This window comes from Cervus elaphus, chromosome 15, assembly GCF_910594005.1.
Source record: "Cervus elaphus chromosome 15, mCerEla1.1, whole genome shotgun sequence".
NCBI classification, from domain to species: Eukaryota; Metazoa; Chordata; class Mammalia; order Artiodactyla; family Cervidae; genus Cervus; species Cervus elaphus.
The window spans coordinates 86,180,211-86,200,238 of NC_057829.1; the positions used below are offsets into that span (position 1 = coordinate 86,180,211).

General features: G+C 60.6%; 1 protein-coding gene across 1 annotated transcript in view; it reads right to left on the bottom strand.

Annotated features, from left to right (window-relative positions):
* Nucleotides 1-1,415: 1,415 nt before the first annotated feature.
* FAM53B (family with sequence similarity 53 member B) overlaps nt 1,416-20,028 on the bottom strand; it is a 112,709-nt gene continuing 94,096 nt past the window's right edge. Inside the window, exon 5 of the mRNA XM_043926478.1 lies at nt 1,416-5,431. Within this exon, the coding sequence (XP_043782413.1) occupies nt 5,117-5,431 (315 nt within the window). The 3' untranslated portion in view covers nt 1,416-5,116. The remainder of the gene's footprint in view (nt 5,432-20,028) is intronic.

Sequence of the window (20,028 nt, forward strand, 5' to 3'; positions counted from 1 at the left end):
GGGATCGCACCGTACGTGGAGGGTGGTCCTGGGGTTTTTTTGGGTGTTGATTCCCTCACTTAAGCCCCAGGAGTGTTAGAAGCCCTGTCTGCACGGGAGGAGGTTGCTCAGAGGCAACCTACGTCCTGGTGGGCCACGGACGGTGCCCCTGTTGGCCGCGGGTGGCCCTCTGCGGGGCCAGACCCAACAACAGGGCATTTGAGCTGCATGCCCTAGAGCTTGTGCTCAAGGCGGCATCCCCCACCGCCCCCACCCCCGGGGAGGCTCCATGGGGGGTGCTGAGCTGGGATATGCTGCAACCAGACTCGAGCCCTGCCACGGACGTGGCCTAAGCTGGGCAGGTAAGGAGCTCTTAGGGCCATAGGTCTGTCCAGGGCCACTCTGGGGGAGCCTCCTCTGCCAGTCATGGGGAGCATGTGGCAGGGTCCCTGGGCCCCTGGCCTTGGGGCTACAGGCTGCCAGGGGAGGACATGGGGCTCCTCCCACCCCCAGCCTCAGCCTTGTCTCACCTGCTTTGTGAACTGCACGTTCATGGGCCTGTTTGAAAAAGGAAGAGCTGCTAAACAGAAAACAAGGAGAGTCTGAGTGGGATGCTTGGTGGCTCATTCCCAGGGTGGGGGGCGTTCTTAGGACCTAATAGATCTCTAGGCATAGCCTCTGCAGTCAGAGGACGTGGGCCAACCCTGGATTCTCAGAAATTACACAAGCCTCCCTAAGCCTGAACTCAAGGCTGCAAGCATCATGGTCTCCTGAGCTTGGTGAGCAAAGGGTCGGTGACTTGGGGGCCAGGCACAGGAGCCCACTCTGGGCTGAGCTGTGTGCACTGCTGACCCCCTGGCACAAGCAGCACAGATCTGAGCTGAGCATCCTCTGCGGGGCAGGGAGGGCCCGGCCTGCGTCGCCTCCCAGGGTACCCTCGTGGGCAGGGGGCCCTGCACCCAGCAGGACTTCCAGGCCAGGCCCCCTCTAGCATCTGGGCCGCATGGCCTGGCCTGGGTGCTTCTGGGGGCTGAGCTGACATGCTCACGACGGCCCTGTGACAAGCAGGGGTCCCTCACTGCTCCTGACTTGGGGATTAAAGAGGGTAGGGGGGGTCCCTGGCTCCTGGCTGGAGTGAGGAGCAGGGGTCCGCCCAGAACACACACGTACTCTAATAACTGCCCCGGAGCGGGGTTGGTGGGTGGGGCCCAGGGTCGCAGCCATGGCCGTGGCCAGCCCTCCCGTCACAGTCACTCACAGCCTCCTGCACTGGAGGCTTTTGAGAGCATTGAGATGTCAGCTCTCCCCCACTTTACAGATCTGACCCTGGGGCTCGGAGGGGACAGAAAGGCCCCAGGCTCTGCCTGTGCCAGCCCAGAGCAGAGGCGCGACCCTCTGACCCGCCAACAGAAAGCACAGAGCCGGCTCCCAACAGCTGGGTACTGAACCAGGAAGCTTTATTTACACAGTAAAAGTAACAAGCAGATTCCTGAGAGACTAGAGCGGCCCTAGTGCAAGACAGCCGTGGCCTGCGCGGAGGGCGGGCTGCGGTGGGTGGCGATGGGGGGCAGACCCAGCACCGTCCCCGCACAGTGCGTCGCCCGGTCAGGGGCCAGGCCCGACGCGGCCCGTGTTCCGGCCGCCACGCTTCCTGAAGCTCCAGGGCGCCGATGGGTGCTGCTGGGAAAGCGCATGTGACCCTGGAGACGGCCAACCCGCGGGCACCTGCCCCTGGGACGTGGGCCCCTGGACGTGGGCCCCCACACTGGGACACAATTTCTTTGCCAAAGAGACTATGCTAGAAGGTCGGGCTATTCTAGCTAGGTATAAGATCTCTGCTGCGGTCTGGGTTTTTTTTTGTTTTTTTTTTTATTAAATCTTTTTCTCTTCTTTTCTCTTTAAAGAGGCGCCAGTGGGAGGGGTCCGGCCACCCATGAGGCTGCAGCAAGCGGCGACACCATCGCCTACATGAAGGCGCTGGCCCTGGCCGGGTTGCTGCTCCCAGAGCTGGGGTGCGGGTACCACCAGACGCGGTCATCGTGCAGATGACCCGCCTCCAGGCCAGGGCGCAGGAGACTTGAGCCCGTGGCGGGGCGTCCGTCCAGCGCGTGGGCTGGAGGCTCGAGCAGCGCCAGCCGGAACGTGGGGAGACGCACAGGCCGCCCCCACCCCCCACCTTGCTCTGGGGCCCCCTGTGGACCATGGGTTCGTTTGCTTTCTAAGGTGGACTTTTCATTTTATTTTAAAATTTCTTTCGGCGTATACAAATTAACAAAACTTTTCCTGCTACAAAAATTTTGTTGAAAAGTAAGGCTTTCTGAGAGTGAAAATCCGCACGAGCTCTCCAGGGGCCTGGGAGCCGTGTCTGCCCGCGGGCTCTGCATGGCCCTGGCCTCCACTGCAAGTAAGGCAAGAGGGTTTGCGGTAATGTAAACGCTGAGGCTGCCGCCCCGACGCCCGGCCCGGCCCGGCCCCGACGGGCAGCGGCCCCTGTTAGTCCGGTGGCTTTAGCGGGGGTCGTCCCGACAGGAAGCCCCCCCACCCTGCAAATGCACGACCCTGCTCTTGTCCTTCCGGGCCCCCAGGGCAGGTGGACAGCCTGGCACAGCCCTCCCTCCTGGCTCTGAATTTCCTCGGTTCCCCTGTACAGGCAGGAGTTCATGGGCTGCACAAGGCAGGGTCCTGGCAGAAGTGAGGTTTGGGGCCGGGGAGGTGGCACCAGCCGGCCTGCTGCCCCTCCTAGGGACAGCCCCCCACCCCGCACCCCAGGATGGTCAGAAGGAGTCTCCCTTCAAGACCAGGAGTCCTGTTGCCAGGGGAGCAGAGCCCAGAGACTGGCCTCGGGCGGCACCTCCTATGGACAGATGGGAGTTGCTCTCTTCGATGGGAAGATGGACATGAAGCCACCCCACAGCTGACTCTTTCTCTGAGGGGTCACTGGTCATCCTCTCCCCTCCTTGCTGCTGTTGTGGGCTTGGGCAGGGAGCTTCTGTAGGGGCAGGTTCGGCCAAGAGAGGCCTGAGAAGGCTGGGAAGGGCTAAACCCTGTTCTGGGCTGTGAGCCCTTCTGCCGTGTGGGTCCCAGGACCAGCCCACAGGGAGACGGGGTGAGTGGGGCCACGGCTCATCCTTCCCTGCCACCAGGCCTGAGAAGGGGTGGGGGGTGGCTGGCAGGGTCCGAGGGGGCCACATGTACTACAGCCCTGCAACACCCACCACCACATGCCTCCCCTCCTGGCCTGGAGGAAGGGCGTCCGGGGGAAGGACTGCTGTCCAGGTTACATGCCCGCTGTGGCCCCTCTTGGTGTGGGTCAGGTATCATGCCTCCCACCCAGGCTCCCTGAGGCCAGGAGGCTCAGCACGTCCTCTCCTGTCCACGCACCCGCTGCTGGACGCTTCGGGGTCCCCTGGATCAGCTCAAAGACGACGAGCCGCCTGGTCTGGCTCCCCAGGGGAGCTGTCCCTTTGGCGGGACCTGCTCAGTGCCCAGACACCCACAATGCTCTACAACCTGCGGCTTCTGACACCATCTCGGGGGAGGGGGGCGGGGGATGGAGTTGGGGTTTTCTGCAAGCATCTTACACAGTTGATTTTTAAGAAGAGCCAACTCTAAATGAGAACTTGAGCCACCACACTTCGGATGTCCAGAAGTAAAGGTTAAACTCAAGTTTTCCCAAACCTGGTCTCTCTTCAGCGGAAAGAGAAAGAACCGCGTGCCCTCAGCCCCTGCAAGCCCTGAGGGTTCTGCCGTCAGCAGAAGGTGAGCGGGACCAAAGGGACCCCCGGAGTGCCTCTGTTGCGCAGCAGCGGACTGCAGGGGAAGGCATGGATGGACTGAGCCTTGTGGGAAAAGGAGCCACTTTGCTCATAAGGTGACCCCACTGCTGCTGTCTGTGGAAGATGCCGAGCTGCTGAAAGCCGGATTCTGGGGGACCCGGAGCCTGCGGGGTGCGTCTGCAAAGTGGGGCTGGAGAGGAGCGGACCGGGAAGGAAGCCTCAAGGGGTCGGGGCTCCTCGTGGACCGGGGTGGGTTCTCTGCTGGGGCGCTGGGAGCCAAGGAGGGCGTGTGGGCACCCCACTCTGTGCTTGTGGTTGGGGCAGCAGCAGGGAGGCGACACCCCCCAAACCCCCCCCAACCAACGAGGCTGTGCTTGGCAGATGGCCAGGCTCAGAGCGGCCAGCAGGCACCCTCTGGCCCCGGAACGTGTGCAGGGCCTGGGTGTGCGCACCTGCACAGGACCCTTGTCCCTGAGGCCGCCCTCCTCTGGGGACGTCTCTCCACTCGCCGGAGTCCACTGAGCTCATTGCTCAGTGGCAGGGCAGTCGTGGACAGTGGCTGCCAGCTGCTGACCCTGCCAACTTCAGCCTCCCCCGGGAGCAGCCAAGAGCCCAGGGCTGGGACCTCCACGCCACGGGAGGGGCTCACGGCTCTGCCACCTCTGCCCCACTGGACGGGCCTCTAATGAGCAACCCCCACCGAGGTGTTCCCTGGACCCCAGGAGTCCACCCAGCAGGCAGGGCCCCATCGCCTGCACCAGGAATTAAGGCCGAACGGTTCTGGTGTTAACGACCGAGGAAGCCTCCCCCGCCTTCCCGAGCCTGAGCGGGAGACCTGGGAGAGAAGGCACGGAATACACACTCGAGGGGAGGAGGGCGCTGCAGGGCCGGCCCCGGCCCGAACCTGAGAGCGGGAGGGCGGGCGGGCCGGTGACGCCAGCACGCAGACCTCAGGCAGAAACCCCGGCCCTGCGCAGACGCCGAGAGACTGCCCAGCGGGCAAGGCTGGGGCGCCGTGCCCATCGATGTGCCACAAATGAAGGGGGTGCAAGAGACCGAGGCCGAGAAGCTTCCATCCTGGCCCCCGCGGTTCCGTGGGCTGCCATGCTGGTGAAAGGCTGAGATGCTGCACTGCGGGGCGGGGAGTGGGGGCAGCCCGGACCCCCGCAGGCAGGACAGCGTCTCGGGGAGGCGGTGGGCTGCTCCTGGGCCCTAACATCCGCCTCCCAGGAAGCTCGGATCAGGCCCGGGGGTGGGGCTCCCTGGAGGGCCCACCGCTGCACCTGGGGGTGGGCAGGAGGAGGCCCGTCGATTCGAACGCCCCTTCCCGCCCCCTGCCCCGGGCCAGGGCCCGCGGCCCCTCAGTTGTTCTCTATCTGCTCGATGTCCAGCTCGCCGTCCAGGGAACAGGGGCTGCTGCGGGCCCTGCGGTCCCGCCAGGCTGTGCCCGGCTCCTCGCAGCACGGTTCCTCCCGGCAGGCCAGCGGGTCGTCCAGGGAGGAGGGCAGAGGCTCGGGGACCGGGGTCCCAGCGGGCGTCCTGCCCCCTGCGCTGGGGGCCGAGAGCAGGGCGGCCCAGGGCCTGGTGGTGCCAATGTGCAGGGCGAAGGGGCTGTGGGCGCTCCGGTCCTCCGTCCCCGTGTTCAGGCAGCTGAGACTGCTGAAGGTCTGACAGTTCTGTGGGGGAGACAGACACAGGTCACTCGGGGTCGCAGTGCTGCGGAATCCAAGGACCGAACGCCCCACCCGGCCCAGCCGAGACCCCTGGGGGGCCACCTGGTGGTGGGCCCCCCAGGCGATGGAAGGCCCTCCCCAACATGCGCAAGGACAGAGGTGCTGCTGGTAACTCACGGAGAGCTACCCCTGGTCAGTGAAGACCATGTTAATCAAGAGACACAAAATGCAGTTGAGTGAGTGAGTGAAGTCGCTCAGTCGTGTCCGATTCTTTGAGATCCCATGGACTGTAGCCCACCAAGCTCCTCCGTCCATGGGATTTTACAGGCAAGAATACTGGAGTGGGTTGCCATTTCCTCCTCCAGGAGATCTCCCCGACCTGGGGATTGAATCCGGGCCTCCCGCATTGTAGGCAGATGCTTTACTGTCGAGCCACCAGGGAAGTCTCAAAGTGCAGTTATTCACCTACAAACTGGCAAAGAGCACAAACTTCCTAACATCCAGTTCTGGGGTGGTGTGGGATGGTGGTGCTGCAGTAGGGAGTGTGGGGGGCAGGCTCAGAGGCCTTCAGCACAACCTTCCTGAAAAACCAGAGTGGCAGTTTCACCTCTGGGATTTGTATCGCAAGGAAACAGTTCGGACGCAGCGACACAAATGTGCCTCATCACACCGTTTCACTGAAAAGAAGGGAGTGACCCAAATTCCCCGTGAGGCTGGTTCCGTAAAGCATGTCTTTTTGGGCCGAGGGAGGCTCTTGAGCCGTTGGAAGAACCCGGCAGGAGTGGGTATACTGACGCAGAGGGAGATGCTGCCAGGCAGCGCTGGCGCACAGATGGGGCGCAGGGGGCCACGCCACCCTCTCGCCGTGGTGCGGACGGGACATGGGCCGGGAGGGTGGGGTTGACATTCACATGGGGCATGTGGCGGTCACCCAGGGGGCCGGTTCCACACGGGGCCCTGGGCTCCCAGGCCCTCGGGTGGTGGATGTTGCAGCCCCGCTGGGGGCAGGGTCGGGCTCACAGCTGGGGGTTGCGGGCAGACCTCCCCCCAGCCACCCTTAGGCCTCAGCAGCCTCCTCTGTGAGAGGAGGTCCCTAACTGTCCCGCAGGGCCATCTGAGGCCCCAGCAAGAGCCAAGAGCTCCGTGCCCGCCAAGCTCTGCCTCTGCATGTGGCCGGCCTGGAGGAGGCAGCTCCGGGCCCGCCCGAGGCAAGCACAGCTTGGATGCGACCCCACCCACTCACAAGAGGGGGCAGCCGGCACCACACACAAGTGGGTCCAGCTACAGGCCTGCTTTCACAGCTGAGCACGAGACCCGGACAGGACCAGAGGCAACCCAGCCCCTTCCTGGGGACGAGACAGAAAGGGAGGTGTGTCAGAGGCAGCAGCTGGGGGGAACCCGGGCTTTGGGAGGTGGGGGGCGTGGGGAGCACCGCCCGCCAGCAGATGCCGAGGTCACAAGCCTGTCCCCGAGGGCCCTGGTTCATTCGCAGGCAGCAGTGTTCGTGTGTTGCTTTGAAATAAAGACGACCACCGGCTGTCATGGTGCACGAGCTGCTGAAGCAGGCTGGGCAAACGGAAAAGAAAAGGCACTCTCTTTGGAGGAAGGTGGCGGGCCCGCTGTGCACACTCACCTTGCTCCCGCCCGCGCCATGGAGCAACCCGTTCTGGTGGGTCTGCTTGCCCTGGGATCTTTTGATTAACTGAGAAAGGCAGGCTGGGGGGTGCGGGGGGATTGAGGAGAGAAGAGCCAGGCCACCCATTAGACCTGCGATGCTGGCCCTGACCGCGGTAGGAGCCAGCCTAGGGGCACAGTGCCCCTGCTGGGCTGCGTGGGGCTCAGAGGGCGCTAGTCCTCACCGGGCACGTTTGCTCTGCTGCTGGGAGACAGCTCCTCGTGCAAAACGGCCCCCGAGATCCTTCATGTCCCTGGGGTCAGAACACAGACCTGGGGAGAAGCCCCAGCTGGGAGGCCCCTGAGGCCTCTCCACCTCCCAGCCACCCTGTGGACGGGCCCAGACCTGAGCCGGGACAAGAGGAGAACCAGGTGGGGGCAAGAGAAGGGAGGGAAGCCGGCCCAGCCCAGGCAGGGACATCGGGCCACAGACTCCACAAGGAGGCCCAGGAGAGCCAGATCTAAACCCCCCGCGCGGCCGGGCGGTCTCTTGCCCCCAGGAGAGCCAGATCTAAACGTCCCGCGTGGCCGGACGGTCTCTCTTCCTGTGTATGCGGCGGAGTGGAGGCGTGGTGGTGAGTGGCCATGTGAGTCCAGTTATAGACAGTGGCGTCAGCTGTGGGCCCGGTGTGCTGTGAGTGGGTCACAGGTGAGGCTGAGATCCTGGGGCTCGCAGCCCTGGGGGAATGGCCACGACGCTCCCCTCCGTGTGCAGGACCTGAGCGGGCCTCCCTGCTTTCTGGGAGCTGTACCACGAGAGCGGGGTCTTCCGGAACTCCTCCCGAGCATCCTGCCTGCCGAGCAGCCGGACCCCGGGTGCTGAGGAAGGTGCAGGAGGCGGGGGTGGGGGGCGGGGAGACGGGGTGGCGGGGGGAGATGGGGTGGGGGGCACCTGACTTCACAGCAGCGGTGACGGCGCGTCTGGGCACGAATCGTGTTCCGCAGCAGCCACGCCAGCAGCAGGGTACTGGGGACCCTGGTTTGCTGCAGCCTTTCTGATATGCGGCTTCTGCCTCGAGCGTGCGCGGGAGAGGGCTGAGGTCAGAGAGGCTGCGGTTACAGCCCTAGGCTCTGCCACACACAGGCCTGACGACTTCAGACAAGACCCTCCAGCCTCTGGGCCAAACAAGGGGTGGACCAAGGGCACGCGAGCTACCCGCCCCCCCAACCCGCCGTCCCGGCTGTCTGGAATAACTGGCTCCTTTCTGCTTTGAGGCAGGACAAGAAGCTGCAAGGTTTGGTTGGTGACTGTTGTCACAGCAAACCCCGGGATGCCCCGACCCCACCCTCTGAAAGTCCTCAAAGGCACCGCCTCCTTGGCCACAGAGCCAGTGTCACCTTGAAAACACTGTTGACAAAATTCAGCTGTTGCAGCCACGGTGAAAACCTAGACCCCTCCGCAGAGCGTCCCAGCCGGTGGCATGCCCCACCTGCCGCGGAGGAATGTGACCATCACAATGGGGCAGTTATGTGTCCTGCCCAGGCTCCAACCCAGCAGAGCCCGTCCTATGCCAACATCCAGGGCGTGGTGCCATGCCTACCAGGCTCTGGGCGCCGGGTCCCACCCAGCCTCTCCCGGCAGCTCACGCTCCCCGAGATCTCAGCGCCCAAGGAAGAATGCTGCATGGGCCTGCCAGAGGCCTGGGCACCCCTGAGGAAAGTGGCAAAGCCGAGGACAAGTTCAAAGCACCATGTGAACACATCATTCCAGCGTGAAGTGGTTGCTCGGGGACAGACAGTTCCCCTACGCCAAACTCTGTTCTCTTGAAGCCCAGCCCTGGGCCAGTAGCCTGGGCCACCTACTTAGGCACAAGCTTGCCTAGGTAACAAAACTCCAGAGAGAACCATCCATGTGGCCTTAGGCTAGAGGCTGGAGACATTCGTCAGCACCCCAGTCCAAGAGTCTGGAGTGACTTTGGAGTGGAGCCCCAGAAAGTCAAGCTGCTTCCATCAGATCTGCCGTATCTCGGGTCTATCCAGCCGTGTTGCAGCCCACCCACCCAGCCAGTCTCCCCAAGGCTCTGCAGTCAGGAGCAAGGGCCCCCTTCTCTGGTGTGGATCTTTGCTGGTATCCTCTAGGGAACTCCAGGCAGCCCTCACTGCAGGCAGAGGCCCACCAGACCTGGGTGGCGGAGAGCACCCCAAGGCGCTTCCAGCCACACCCAGCCCCAAGTGCCCACCCTGCCAAGGGGCGAAGAGGTCACAGCCCCTCGCCAGCTCAGGGCAACTCCTCCTTGAGCTGCCAGCTGAAAACCAAACCCCCCATCCCTTGGGAGACTCACCCGAACTCAACAGATGCCCCATCTCCCTGCACACGCCTCCCGCGCCCCACCCCTGCCCAGCCGAGCCTCAGGCCGTGAGCCCCATCCTGTCCCCAGGGACCGGGGCTTCCTGTGCCAGCCTGCAGCAGCGTGGGCCCAAGGGCAAGGCGGGCCATGGGGGCACCATGGCCCGAAGCAGACAGTGCCCTGAGAAGGACCGGCTATTTCCCTCCCTCCCATCTTCCTGGGCCCCAACTTGCCCTTGAACCCCTGGAACCAGGAAGGCCTCAGGTACACATGGCCTGAAGGAGGAGCAGCAGATGGGGTCAGAGAACCCAGACCCGACTCTGGAGTTGCCTCGTTTGCTCCAGAAATGGAACAGTCCTTGCCAGCCTGACCACTGGGCCATTGCAAGGGTCCTACCAGAAAAGGGGTGCAAAGGGGGGCTGCTGGCACCCCTCGACCACAGAAGCCGCTCCCTAGTGCCAATGTGCTGGCCGGCACAGGCCCCCGGGGCCCATCCTCCCGAGGCAGCCCCCCCGGGCCAGTAACGGGCTGACACGGGTCCCAGAGCAGCCCCGGGCCGGGTGTGGGGGCGTGGGGGGAGTGGGGCGTCCAACCCCAGGTGCTCTTCACACGGTGGTGCTCCCCGGGGTCAGGCTGAGGCCGGCCTGGCTGCTTCCTGCACTTCCTACAGGTTCCTCCCAAGAGTTGCTGGGTCTCCGGGACCAGATTCTGCGCTCCAGCCCTGCCTCCATGGGACCGACCTCAGACGGGAGATGGAAGCGCTCTGCTCTCCACGGCGCACCAACAGCGCCATTCTTTCCGAATAGGCGCGCTCCGAGGCAGCCCATCAGGTCCACGCATCAGGACCAGCCTGCCTCGTGATCTCCGGGGAGCAGCAGCCGTGGGGAGGGCACCTCTCCTTGGGTCAGCCCGCGTCCTCACCCCGGGCCCAGGTAAAACGTCCTCTCTGCACTGTGCTGGGACAGGACCCGGGTCCCCCAAGGCATACGGGCGCCTCCCCCTTTTCAGACAGCAGGGTGTCAGAGCGCCCCGACTTCCCTCTTCCACACCAGCCTTCCAGCCTGGCACGTTTGCTTTTTCCTTATGCCAGCTCCTCCTGGTCATCTAATTTCCTGGCTCTCTTTGTGTGACTGATTTTGAGGGAACCACCTTGAAAACAGGGGCACCCCAACAAGCCTGACCAGCCGGTCAGTTCGGCCAGACCAGGTCCCCGCCCGGCCGGGGTTCCTGGAGCCTCAGGGGCCCCTTCTGCTGAAGCAGCTGGGCTTGGGCGCTGGCAGACTCCGGGCACTTCCTCCCCAAACAGACGCCTTCTCGAGAGCAGAATCTCCAAGTGTCGGGAAAACACCAGGCCGTGAGGATGGCTAGCGGCCTGGAAATTTTCTAAGTCTCATTTATGCTGGAGGCTGGCATAGAGACAACTGAGGCGGTGGTGAGGCATGCGGTTTCCTGGGGTGGTGCTGTTTTGTTTTTTTAATTATCTCAGATAAGAGAAAAAAAAAAGACACTGGCTTACTTGGGGCCTATCTTTAATCCATCTTTGGTAAATCTGAATTTTGCATGAAGGCTAGACTGTCGCTCACAGGAAGCCCCAGAGCCTGACAGGTCAGGTGGTGGGGCTGCCCCGGGTCAGAGCTGTAGGTCTGGCTGGAGGTGGCCGAGGGCGGTGGATGCAGCCAGCCCCTCGCTCGGGGCGTCTCATCTCTGGGCTCAGGACGCAGAGCCCAGCACCACTTCCTGCTCATCGGGCCCAGCCTGTCCCTGTCACACACTCACCTACGGGACCCCCACAAGAGGCAGCCCCCTCGAGCCCGGACTGCTCCCCTGCCCTTGGGAACACAGGAAACGCCGGCAATGCAGCCCAGAGAGGGAGGCCAGGTCACCGAGGTCTGAGCGCGGAGAATGAAGCTGCCTGCAGGGGGGAGGTGCCAGGCCCCAGGGAGCACCATGGATTCACCCCTGGACACTCAAAAGTTCTTCCCAGACCACAGGCTCTAGAATGGGCAGCCGGGGACGGGCAGGGACTATCTGCGGGGGTACATGGACGGCCCTGGCCGTTACTGGGAAGCCCTGCCTTCCTGGGTCATTTCCCCAGCTCCTCCTCTACAGAGGCCACGAAATGTCTCCTGAGCACCCAAGCCTTGCAGGCTCCTCTTCGTGCGCTAGAGCCCAGTCTGCGTCATCCCTGCAGGAGCCAGTCTGAGCCCGCTGGACCCTGCTGGGCCCCCATGGCCCTGACCCGCACCCCACCGCCTGGCTTGGGGCCCAGGTCACGGAACGTGCGAGAGCAGCCTGGTGGGGTGGAAAGGAAGGACCCTACCGGGTTGGCCCCCGGGAGCTCAGCTTGTGCATCCACGTAGCCCAGAGGTCGTGTCCTCCAAACGGTGGCCAGCCCTGCAGGGTCTGGAGCCCCACACAGGAGCCCCACCCCCTGCTCAGGCCACACTGTGGTGAACACCATTCCTTTTTATTTATTTATTTGGCTTCCCTGGGTGATGGCACACAGGATCTTCAATCTTCACTGTGTTATGTGGGATCTAGTTCCCTGACCAGGAATTGAACCTGGGCCCCTGCATTGGGAGCTCAGAGTCTTAGCCACTGGACCACCAGGGAAGTCCGATGAACGCCGTTTCTGCACCAGGTCCCAGGGTCGGGGGCGGGGGCAGCAGATGAACTGCCTGGACACAGAGGTGTGGACGGACGCTGACGCCAAGCGGCCGGCATGCTCACAACTGGGAAACAAAACATTCTGTTTCTGCGGTGTGTGTTCCGGCCAGCACACACTCAGGACAGGACTTGTGAAACCACCTCGCTCTCAGCTTGGCGTGGAGAGGATTCTTCGCCTGACAAAAGTCAAGAGATCTTTCCAAAGCACACAGGACGCTGGCCGGGGGCCGAGGTCAGCGTGCGGCCGGGACGCTCAGGGACACATGGGGACTCCAGGGGTGGCTTCTGCCCCGGACGCGGGGGGTGCCGACGGTGGGTCCCCGGGTTCCGTGCCACTGCTGGGAGCTGGGCGCCCCCCACGGCCACACCAACGCACAGGGCGACGGGACTGTGGAGCGCTGGGGCCGGCTCAGCCCCGCTCCAGGAGCTCCACATCTGCCCCCTCCCATCTCAAGAGAGGCTGGTTCTCAAGTTTTTTTTTTTTTTTTTGGTTCTCAAGTTTTTAAATGGAAAATTAAAACAGGTGAGAATAATCAGGAAGCCTCAGTGAATAACAATTAGGCGAGACCAGTCCCACCAGTTCCGATATTGGCTTCCAGAGAAAGGCAAGGCTTTCTGGGAAAATGAGCAGATCACCAATCAGTCGAGCAGCCTCACCTGCAGATTCGGAGGAATGAGGCTGGGAGAAGGGAAGAGACATGGCCGAGATGGTACCGCACCCAACAGTCACAGAATTGTCTGGAGGGTTAATTACATCGAGACCACGCAGGAGGCCAAGGAGGCGCTTGGCAAACTGTGATCTCCCCCGTCCCTCCTCCGCCCACCACGCTGTGTTCAGGCTGAGGGAGGGGCGTGGCTCTGTGTGGAGAGCAATGCATGACCAAGGCATCAGGGGTCAGCACTGCATGGCCCAGCGGTCAGGGGGCTCGGCTTTGGGAACAGAACCTATAATACAGACGGTCAAACCCACTGTCCTTTTTCACCAAAACTTGCTCTCAGAATTCTGCAATAGGACACAGCAGTTACACAAAAGGTAAAATCCCTAGGAATAAAAATGTAAGAATTGGCAAGAGAGGTAGGAAGAAAACTTCATAGAACGTAAGAGTGGACTTGAACAAACAGACATCCTGTCTTGTGGACAGGAAGACTCGACCTCAAAAAGGTGTGAATTCTCCCCAAGTTATTTCATAAATCTAACACAATCTCAACCTGCAATGTCAACAGCAGTCCTCGACGCCCCCTCCAATCTCAAAGTAAGCAGATTCTCGAGTTTTTAACTGAAAAGTAAACAGGTGAGGATGATCAGGAAGCTTCTGTGAAGAACACTTAGGAGCGCCTCGTCCTGGGCTGTGCTTAACCACTCAGCGGTGTCCGACTCTTTGCCACCCCATGGACTGTAGCCCGCCAGCCTCCTCTGTCCATGGGATTCTCCAGGCCAGAATACTGGAGTGGGTAGCCTTTCCCTTCTCCAGGCGATCTTCCTGACTCAGGGATTCAACCGAGGTCTCCTACTTTGCAGGTGGATTCTTTACCAGCTGAGCTACCAGGGAAACCCTGAGACTAGTCCTACCAGATGCTAAAACATACAGCAGAGCCTCAATAATTAGGAGCATATTACTACGTGAGGACACACAGAGACTAATGAAATAGAGAATGTTCTGAAATAGCCCCAGGTTAGCATGTCATAAAGATGGAATCTCAAGGCAGAGAGGAAAAGATGGAATTTTCAATAGCAGGTATTGAGACCAATGGATAGACATATTAAAAAAGAAAAAAAGGTTGGCTCCATATTCAGACTATATACAGGATGAACTCCACAGAGACCAAATATTGCAATATAAAACCATAAAAACACTAAAAGGAAATATAGAAGGATTCTTTTATAGTCTTGGGATAGAAAGGCCTTTCTAAAATTCAAAATTCAGAGCCATAAAATAAATAATAAATTTGATAAAAATGTATACATGTCAAAAAATGCCAAAAGCACTGGTGGGAACATAAGATTGTGTACTCACTTTGGAACAGAGACTGGCAGCTTCTCAAAATGTTAAAACACAGAGTTACAGGACACAGTAATTCCACCCCAGGTTTATAGCCAAGAGAAATGGAAACATATGCCCGTACAAAAACGCGCACATCAATGTTCACAGCAGTGTTATTCATAATATCCAAAAAGAGGAAGCTGCCCCAATGTCCATCAATTAGCAGCTGGATAAATAAAACATAGTAGGGGTATTTTTCGGCCACAAAAAGGAACGAAGTACCGACACAAGCTGCAGCATGGACGATCTTTGAAATCACCACGTTGCTCGGTCAAAGAAACCAGTCAACGAGAGGCAGCATTATTGTATGATCCCATTTATATGAGCGACCCAGAACAGGCAGATCCAGGAAGAAGGAAAGCAGATTAGTGGGGTGGCTGAGGGCGAACAGTGACTGCCAATGGGTATGAGGTTTTTTTGGGGGGGAGTGATGAAGCTATATAAAACTGACCGTGGTGATGGCTGTACCATTCTGTGAGCACACGGAAAACCACTAAGACTGTTCACTTTAAACGGGTGAACGGTATAATGTGGATTCTATCCCAATTAAGCTGTTAAAGAATGTCAAAAGACAAAGAACAAATCAGAAACAAACATTTGCAGTTCACAGCACATGCAAAACTAACCTCTCTAACGGACAACTGGGGCTTTCCCTGGTGGCTCAGATGGTAAAGAATCTGCCTGCAATGCAGAAAACCCAGATTTGATCCCTGGGTTGGGAAGATCCCCTGGAGAAGGAGATGGCAACCCACTCCAGTATTCCTGCCTGGAGACTCTCATGGACAGAGGAGCCTGGTGGGCTACAGTCCAGGGCGTCGCAAAGAGTTGGGCAAGACTGAAGTGACTAACATACTTCTGTACACTCAAGAAAAAGAGCAACACCTCCATTTTCTCTTAAGGGCACATAATACAGTGGAGGACACATGAGTGACCTTTATAAGATGCTCAACTGACTAGAAACTAAAATGACACAGAGAAACCACTCTTCACCGCTCTGGTTGGCAAAACCCACGTGTGAGCAGGATCTGTTGGGGCGGCGGCGGGGAAACGGACCACCTGCTGCATCCGTCGGGGAGCGCGGCCCCCTCGGCGTCACCTGGGCAACAGGCTCCCGGACGAGGATGCACCCACAGAGGACACACCTGCACACGTCTGAAAGGACCCGAGCAATGCTGAGAAGGCTGCTCGCGGCCCGGGGGTCCGCAGCCAGGGTCTGGGAAAAAGAAAGTGGGGCCGGCCACACAACAGACCCTCCTGTGCTGGAAAAAGGCAACCAACAGCTGGGCTCTGACGCAGAAACACTTCCAGGGTCTATGATTTAAGACAGCGAGGTGCAGAAGGCTAGATGTTAGCCTGCTGTCTGCTGTACAAGAAAGGAGAATGAAACAAGAACGCTATTATTTGCTGGTACTTGCATAAAGGAATTCTGGAAGGATCACAAGAAACAACCAAGGCGTTAACCTGAGGCCACGGGGGATGGGAGCAAGACTTCCCCGTGTATTGTTTTAATTTCTGAACATGTGAAAATGCCATCAAAAAACAAAATATGTGTGTGCTTATTTTAAGAGGAAGGGACACTCTAAATTAGGAATGAAGAAAAAGGATGACTCACAGGCCAAAAAAAATCTTACTGAAATGGTCACTCTGATTTTCAAAAAAAAAAAAAAGACCCTCCCCACGGGCTGCAACAATCTCCAGTTTCTCCACCAAAGTTCTTTTTGATTTTCCTTCTCTCTTATTGGCAGGAACAAGGCTTATGCATTACCGAAAAATGGTACTTTGTGCAGATGAAAAAAAAAACAAACCCATACAGGGTTCCTACACTTAATAATCACCAAATTAAATCTGAGTTTCTCACAAGCTCAAGACGGGAACACATCAGGAAGGCCGCCCCGTGAGTGGCAAACAGCCCACACATGTGCCAGCCATCTGCGTGTGGGCGGTCAGCCGTGCGGGCCTCTTCCCGGGGCTGGTAGGCGCGCTCACAGACGCAGGCTGGGGGAACCCCTTGGAAAATATCTCGTTGTTCTAGAGCTTTGCAGGGCTCCCCACCCGCCTGGAGGTGGGGGCTGGCCTGGGGGGCTCTTCTCGCTCTGTGGGAGAACACTGCCTGGCTTTGTGGGTGACCTCAGGCCGCGGCTAGGGCAGCTTTGTGCCTCAAGCCCAGCTTTCCCCGGAGAAGGCCTGTCTCAGCCTGCGCCAGCCTTGTCCAAACAGGCCAGTGCCGGCCATTCAGAGTGGCTGCCCGGCCCCGCCCTGAGGCAGGGCGGGAAGGAAGCTGCTTGTCCATCAGACGTGGTTCGAGGGCAGGAGCCCCCTGGGGTCCGCGACAGCCTGGGTCCCCAGGGAGGGTTAGAACACACGCTGAGGATGGACCTGTGGGCCGGGGTCCGGAGCTGCGGCGCGTGTGAACACGGAACCACCCCCCGCCACCTGTCGTCGTATTTCCACACCTGGCAAAGAGATGAGAAGCACAGATTAAGTTCAAAGTGTCTGATTCGGCTGGATTTCCTTTCTGTTTGGTGGGGGAGAGGGGAGGCTCTCTTCGAGATCTCCTCCTCAACGATAAAATATAAATCATAAAGAAAGGCAGGCAAACCCTGCGGAAACACAACTGGCTGGTTTATCTGCTCCAACAGGACTCGGCGTGGAAAACTCCAGAAGTGAGCTGCCCTCATGCCCTCTACAGACTGGACCAAGCGCACCCCTCCCACTGGAAGGACCCCCAGAGGATGCCCTGGGCTCACACTCCCACCCTCTCTGGTTTGGTTCTGCCCCCCTTCCAAGCTCTGCAGCTCCAGGCCCCTGGCTCCCAACTTCAGGAAGGACGGTGTCCGAGCAGGGCCCAGAGGCCACCTGTATGGCCAGGATCCATCCCATACCTTGGGCTCCGGCGGTGTCCACACTGACACCAACGGCCCTGGAGAAAGACTGGACTTCACGGCAACGGCCATGTGGCACTGACCCCCTGCTAACGGGCCCAGGCCAGAGGGCCGCGGAGGAAAAAGAAACGCATGCCCCGTGTCTGCTGTCTGTTCCCGAGGCCATCTCCCGAGGCCAAATATTGGAAAATCCAAAAAAAACTTGCTACCGCTGGGCTGAACTCCAGGCAAACCTGAGGCCAAGGGAGCCTACGCCAACCACCGTAGGGTCGTCCCAGTACCCCTCAACTCCAGGGAGCCAGGACCCCAGCTGGTCCCGGACACCACCATTCATTCGCCGCGCACTCGGCGCCCGTGGATGTCGCCAGGCTGGGAGGGCAGGCTCGGGGAATGGGGTGGCTGCAGGGCCCCAGGGAGGGGGTTTGTTCCCGCTGACCGGACCACCCACTCGGCACCCTGGTCTGCCCATGTCCCTGAGCTGGGCACAGCAGGGCTGCTGGGAAGAGGTCCCAGAAGGCCAGGAGACAGTGTCTGATTGCCTTCACTTCTAACGGCATCAGGTGAGGGTTCCCCGGCCAAGCCCAGAGGGGCACCTCACGGGCCACAGAGCTGGCCGTGTCACAAGCCACAAGGCCCACTCCCTTGCTCTGTGACCAGGTCTAAGATTAGGGTCCAAGGGCAATGGTCCCCCTCCGCCCCTGGAGGCACTCTGCCTGAGGGACGGTGAGCCCCACCTGGGGCGTTAAACACAGGCTCCGGGTGCAGCGCCAGCCTGCAGAAGGCGGGGGACGACTGGCAAGCCCCAAGGGCTGTGTGGCGTCCAGGACGCCCCGAGGGGTGTGGACACCTGGCTCCAGCCTGTCGCACACTGGGCGTGTCCCGGGGAGGTCCTGGGCCCGTGTCCACAACGAGGGAGGCGCTGGTCCTGCATGAACCTGGCTGCCCTGCCCCGCCCATTCAGGCTAACTGTATGCACTAAGCTCTCCGGGGGTGGGGGGGGGGGTGACCCCCACCTCAGTCAGGATCGCCCCGCTGGAGAAACCTCTCTCTCCCCTCCCCGCCCCCCCCCTTAAAGGCCTCGTGGAGCCACCCGGCCCCCACCCATGGGCTGGCGGGCAGCGTTCTCGGGGTGGGGGGGCTCGGCCAGGGAACAAGTCTGCTCGCTGCGGGCCTGACACATGCAAGGGAATGAGGGCAGAGGCTGAACGGAGAGCTCAGAAGGGGCACCCACGCGCGGCGGATTCCCGCCTCGGCCTTGGCCGACTGCTGTTCCCCGAGGGCCTCCTTGTGCAACCTGAGTTGCTCTTCCCCGTTTGCAAAATGGAGAAATACAGCTGCCCGTGTGGGGCGGTAACGGGGCTCAAGCGAGATCAGCACAGGGCCTGGCTCAGCAGGACCCCCCCCACCTCTTCGTGGTGCCAAGCGCAGCAGGACAGGGGGGCAGAGGGCCGGCCCTGGCCCCGGGGCTCGGGCAGGCGCGGCGGACAGACAGCCCTACAGCTGCCTCCATCCTGCCCGGAAGTGATCGGGAGAGCAGAGCTCCCAGGAGCGCTGGGAAATGCGAGGCCGTGCTGGCCCGTCCCTGATACCGGGGCCCCGCAGGGGCGAGGGCAGGCGGCGGCCAGTGGGGCTCGGCCAGCGTGTCCCAGCATGCCCGGGGCAGGGCAGGTGGCCACGGACATGCCCGCTGGCGGCGGGTACGGCAGGACATTCCTGGGCACATTCCGCCCCTGTGGGCCTGGCCGCCCCCCCCGCCCACCCCCTGCAGAGCCCAGGCTGAGTGGCAGGGACGCTGTGTGGGCCCCTGGTGCTCCCGAGCCCTGGAGGCCCTGCTAGAGGACCTCCTATCCTGGGGACATTGTCTCACAGGCAGACAGGACGCTTAGTTACGGGAAGGGTCGGGCAGAGACTCACCCCGGGCTCTTGCCCACCAGGCACTTTTCCTGGGATGGCCTGTATTCTCACCCGTGTAAGTCATGTCTCTCCGGTCATATCCATCACTGCAGCAGGGTAGGGCTGGCATGTCGGGGGCGGGGAGGACCTGAGCCCCAGATGGGAGCCCAGCACACGGCCAGGAGACCTGGAGTCCCGGCTCCGCCCCAGTGCCCCGGGGTGAGCTACGGTCTCACCCCCTTGGGAGTCCAACGCCAACCGCATGGAAGACCCAGCTCGGGGCCCCAGTGAACTGACAGAACACACTCCCCGCTTAGAGGCCGGACTGCAGGCTAGGGAAGGGCTGGCCAGGGCGGGTCCCTGTCTCTTTGCTTTTCCCAGGGACACACCTCAATACAACTGTGAATGTCCCCATGGGCTTATTTTCTTCCTTTTCTATTTTTTCCCTTTTGTTCATCACTGTTTCATCGTTGGATGGGACATGCAAATTCAGCACTGGCATCCCAAAGCATCCCAAAGCCCTCAATGTCCAAGCGAACATACCTGAGGGGGACACGGGGTGAACCTCTTGCTCCATTGTCTCAGCATCTAACCCCAAGAGGCGGCTCGACCAGCACTTCCACGCATAGGTGGAGAGATCCAGGGGACCCATGCTGGGCCAGGTTCACCCCCAGCTCTGTCTGCACCCGTACCCATCACCCCTACACCTCACGGCCACCAGAAATGCCTGAATTGGCAGTGGAAACCCAGCCCGATTTCTACCCTACAGGCACCCCCGGCCAGTCTCGCCTATGACTTGGTAAAGATTCCCAACCACGACGGCCGAAGACCCTTATGACCACGAGGGCTCTGCGATGGCCCCCCGAGGAATGTGCAGGGCTTGGAGCAGCCCTAAATCACTCTCCAATCCAGATGCTCCTTCACATAAAGAGAGCCGACCCACGAGGCTACCATAAATTCCACCCGTCGTCCCTGGAATCCTGCCTTGTCCCAGGAACAAAGTCAGGGTGTCTCTGGGGGTGCATGCTCATGTCTGCACATCTGTGCAGCCTCTGATGAATGTAGGACCAATGTCCACTAAGCCCGCTCCCTGAGCTTCCCGGGGCTGTCCCACTGCACAAGCCCCTACATGCGGACGGGGGTTTGATCGTCCC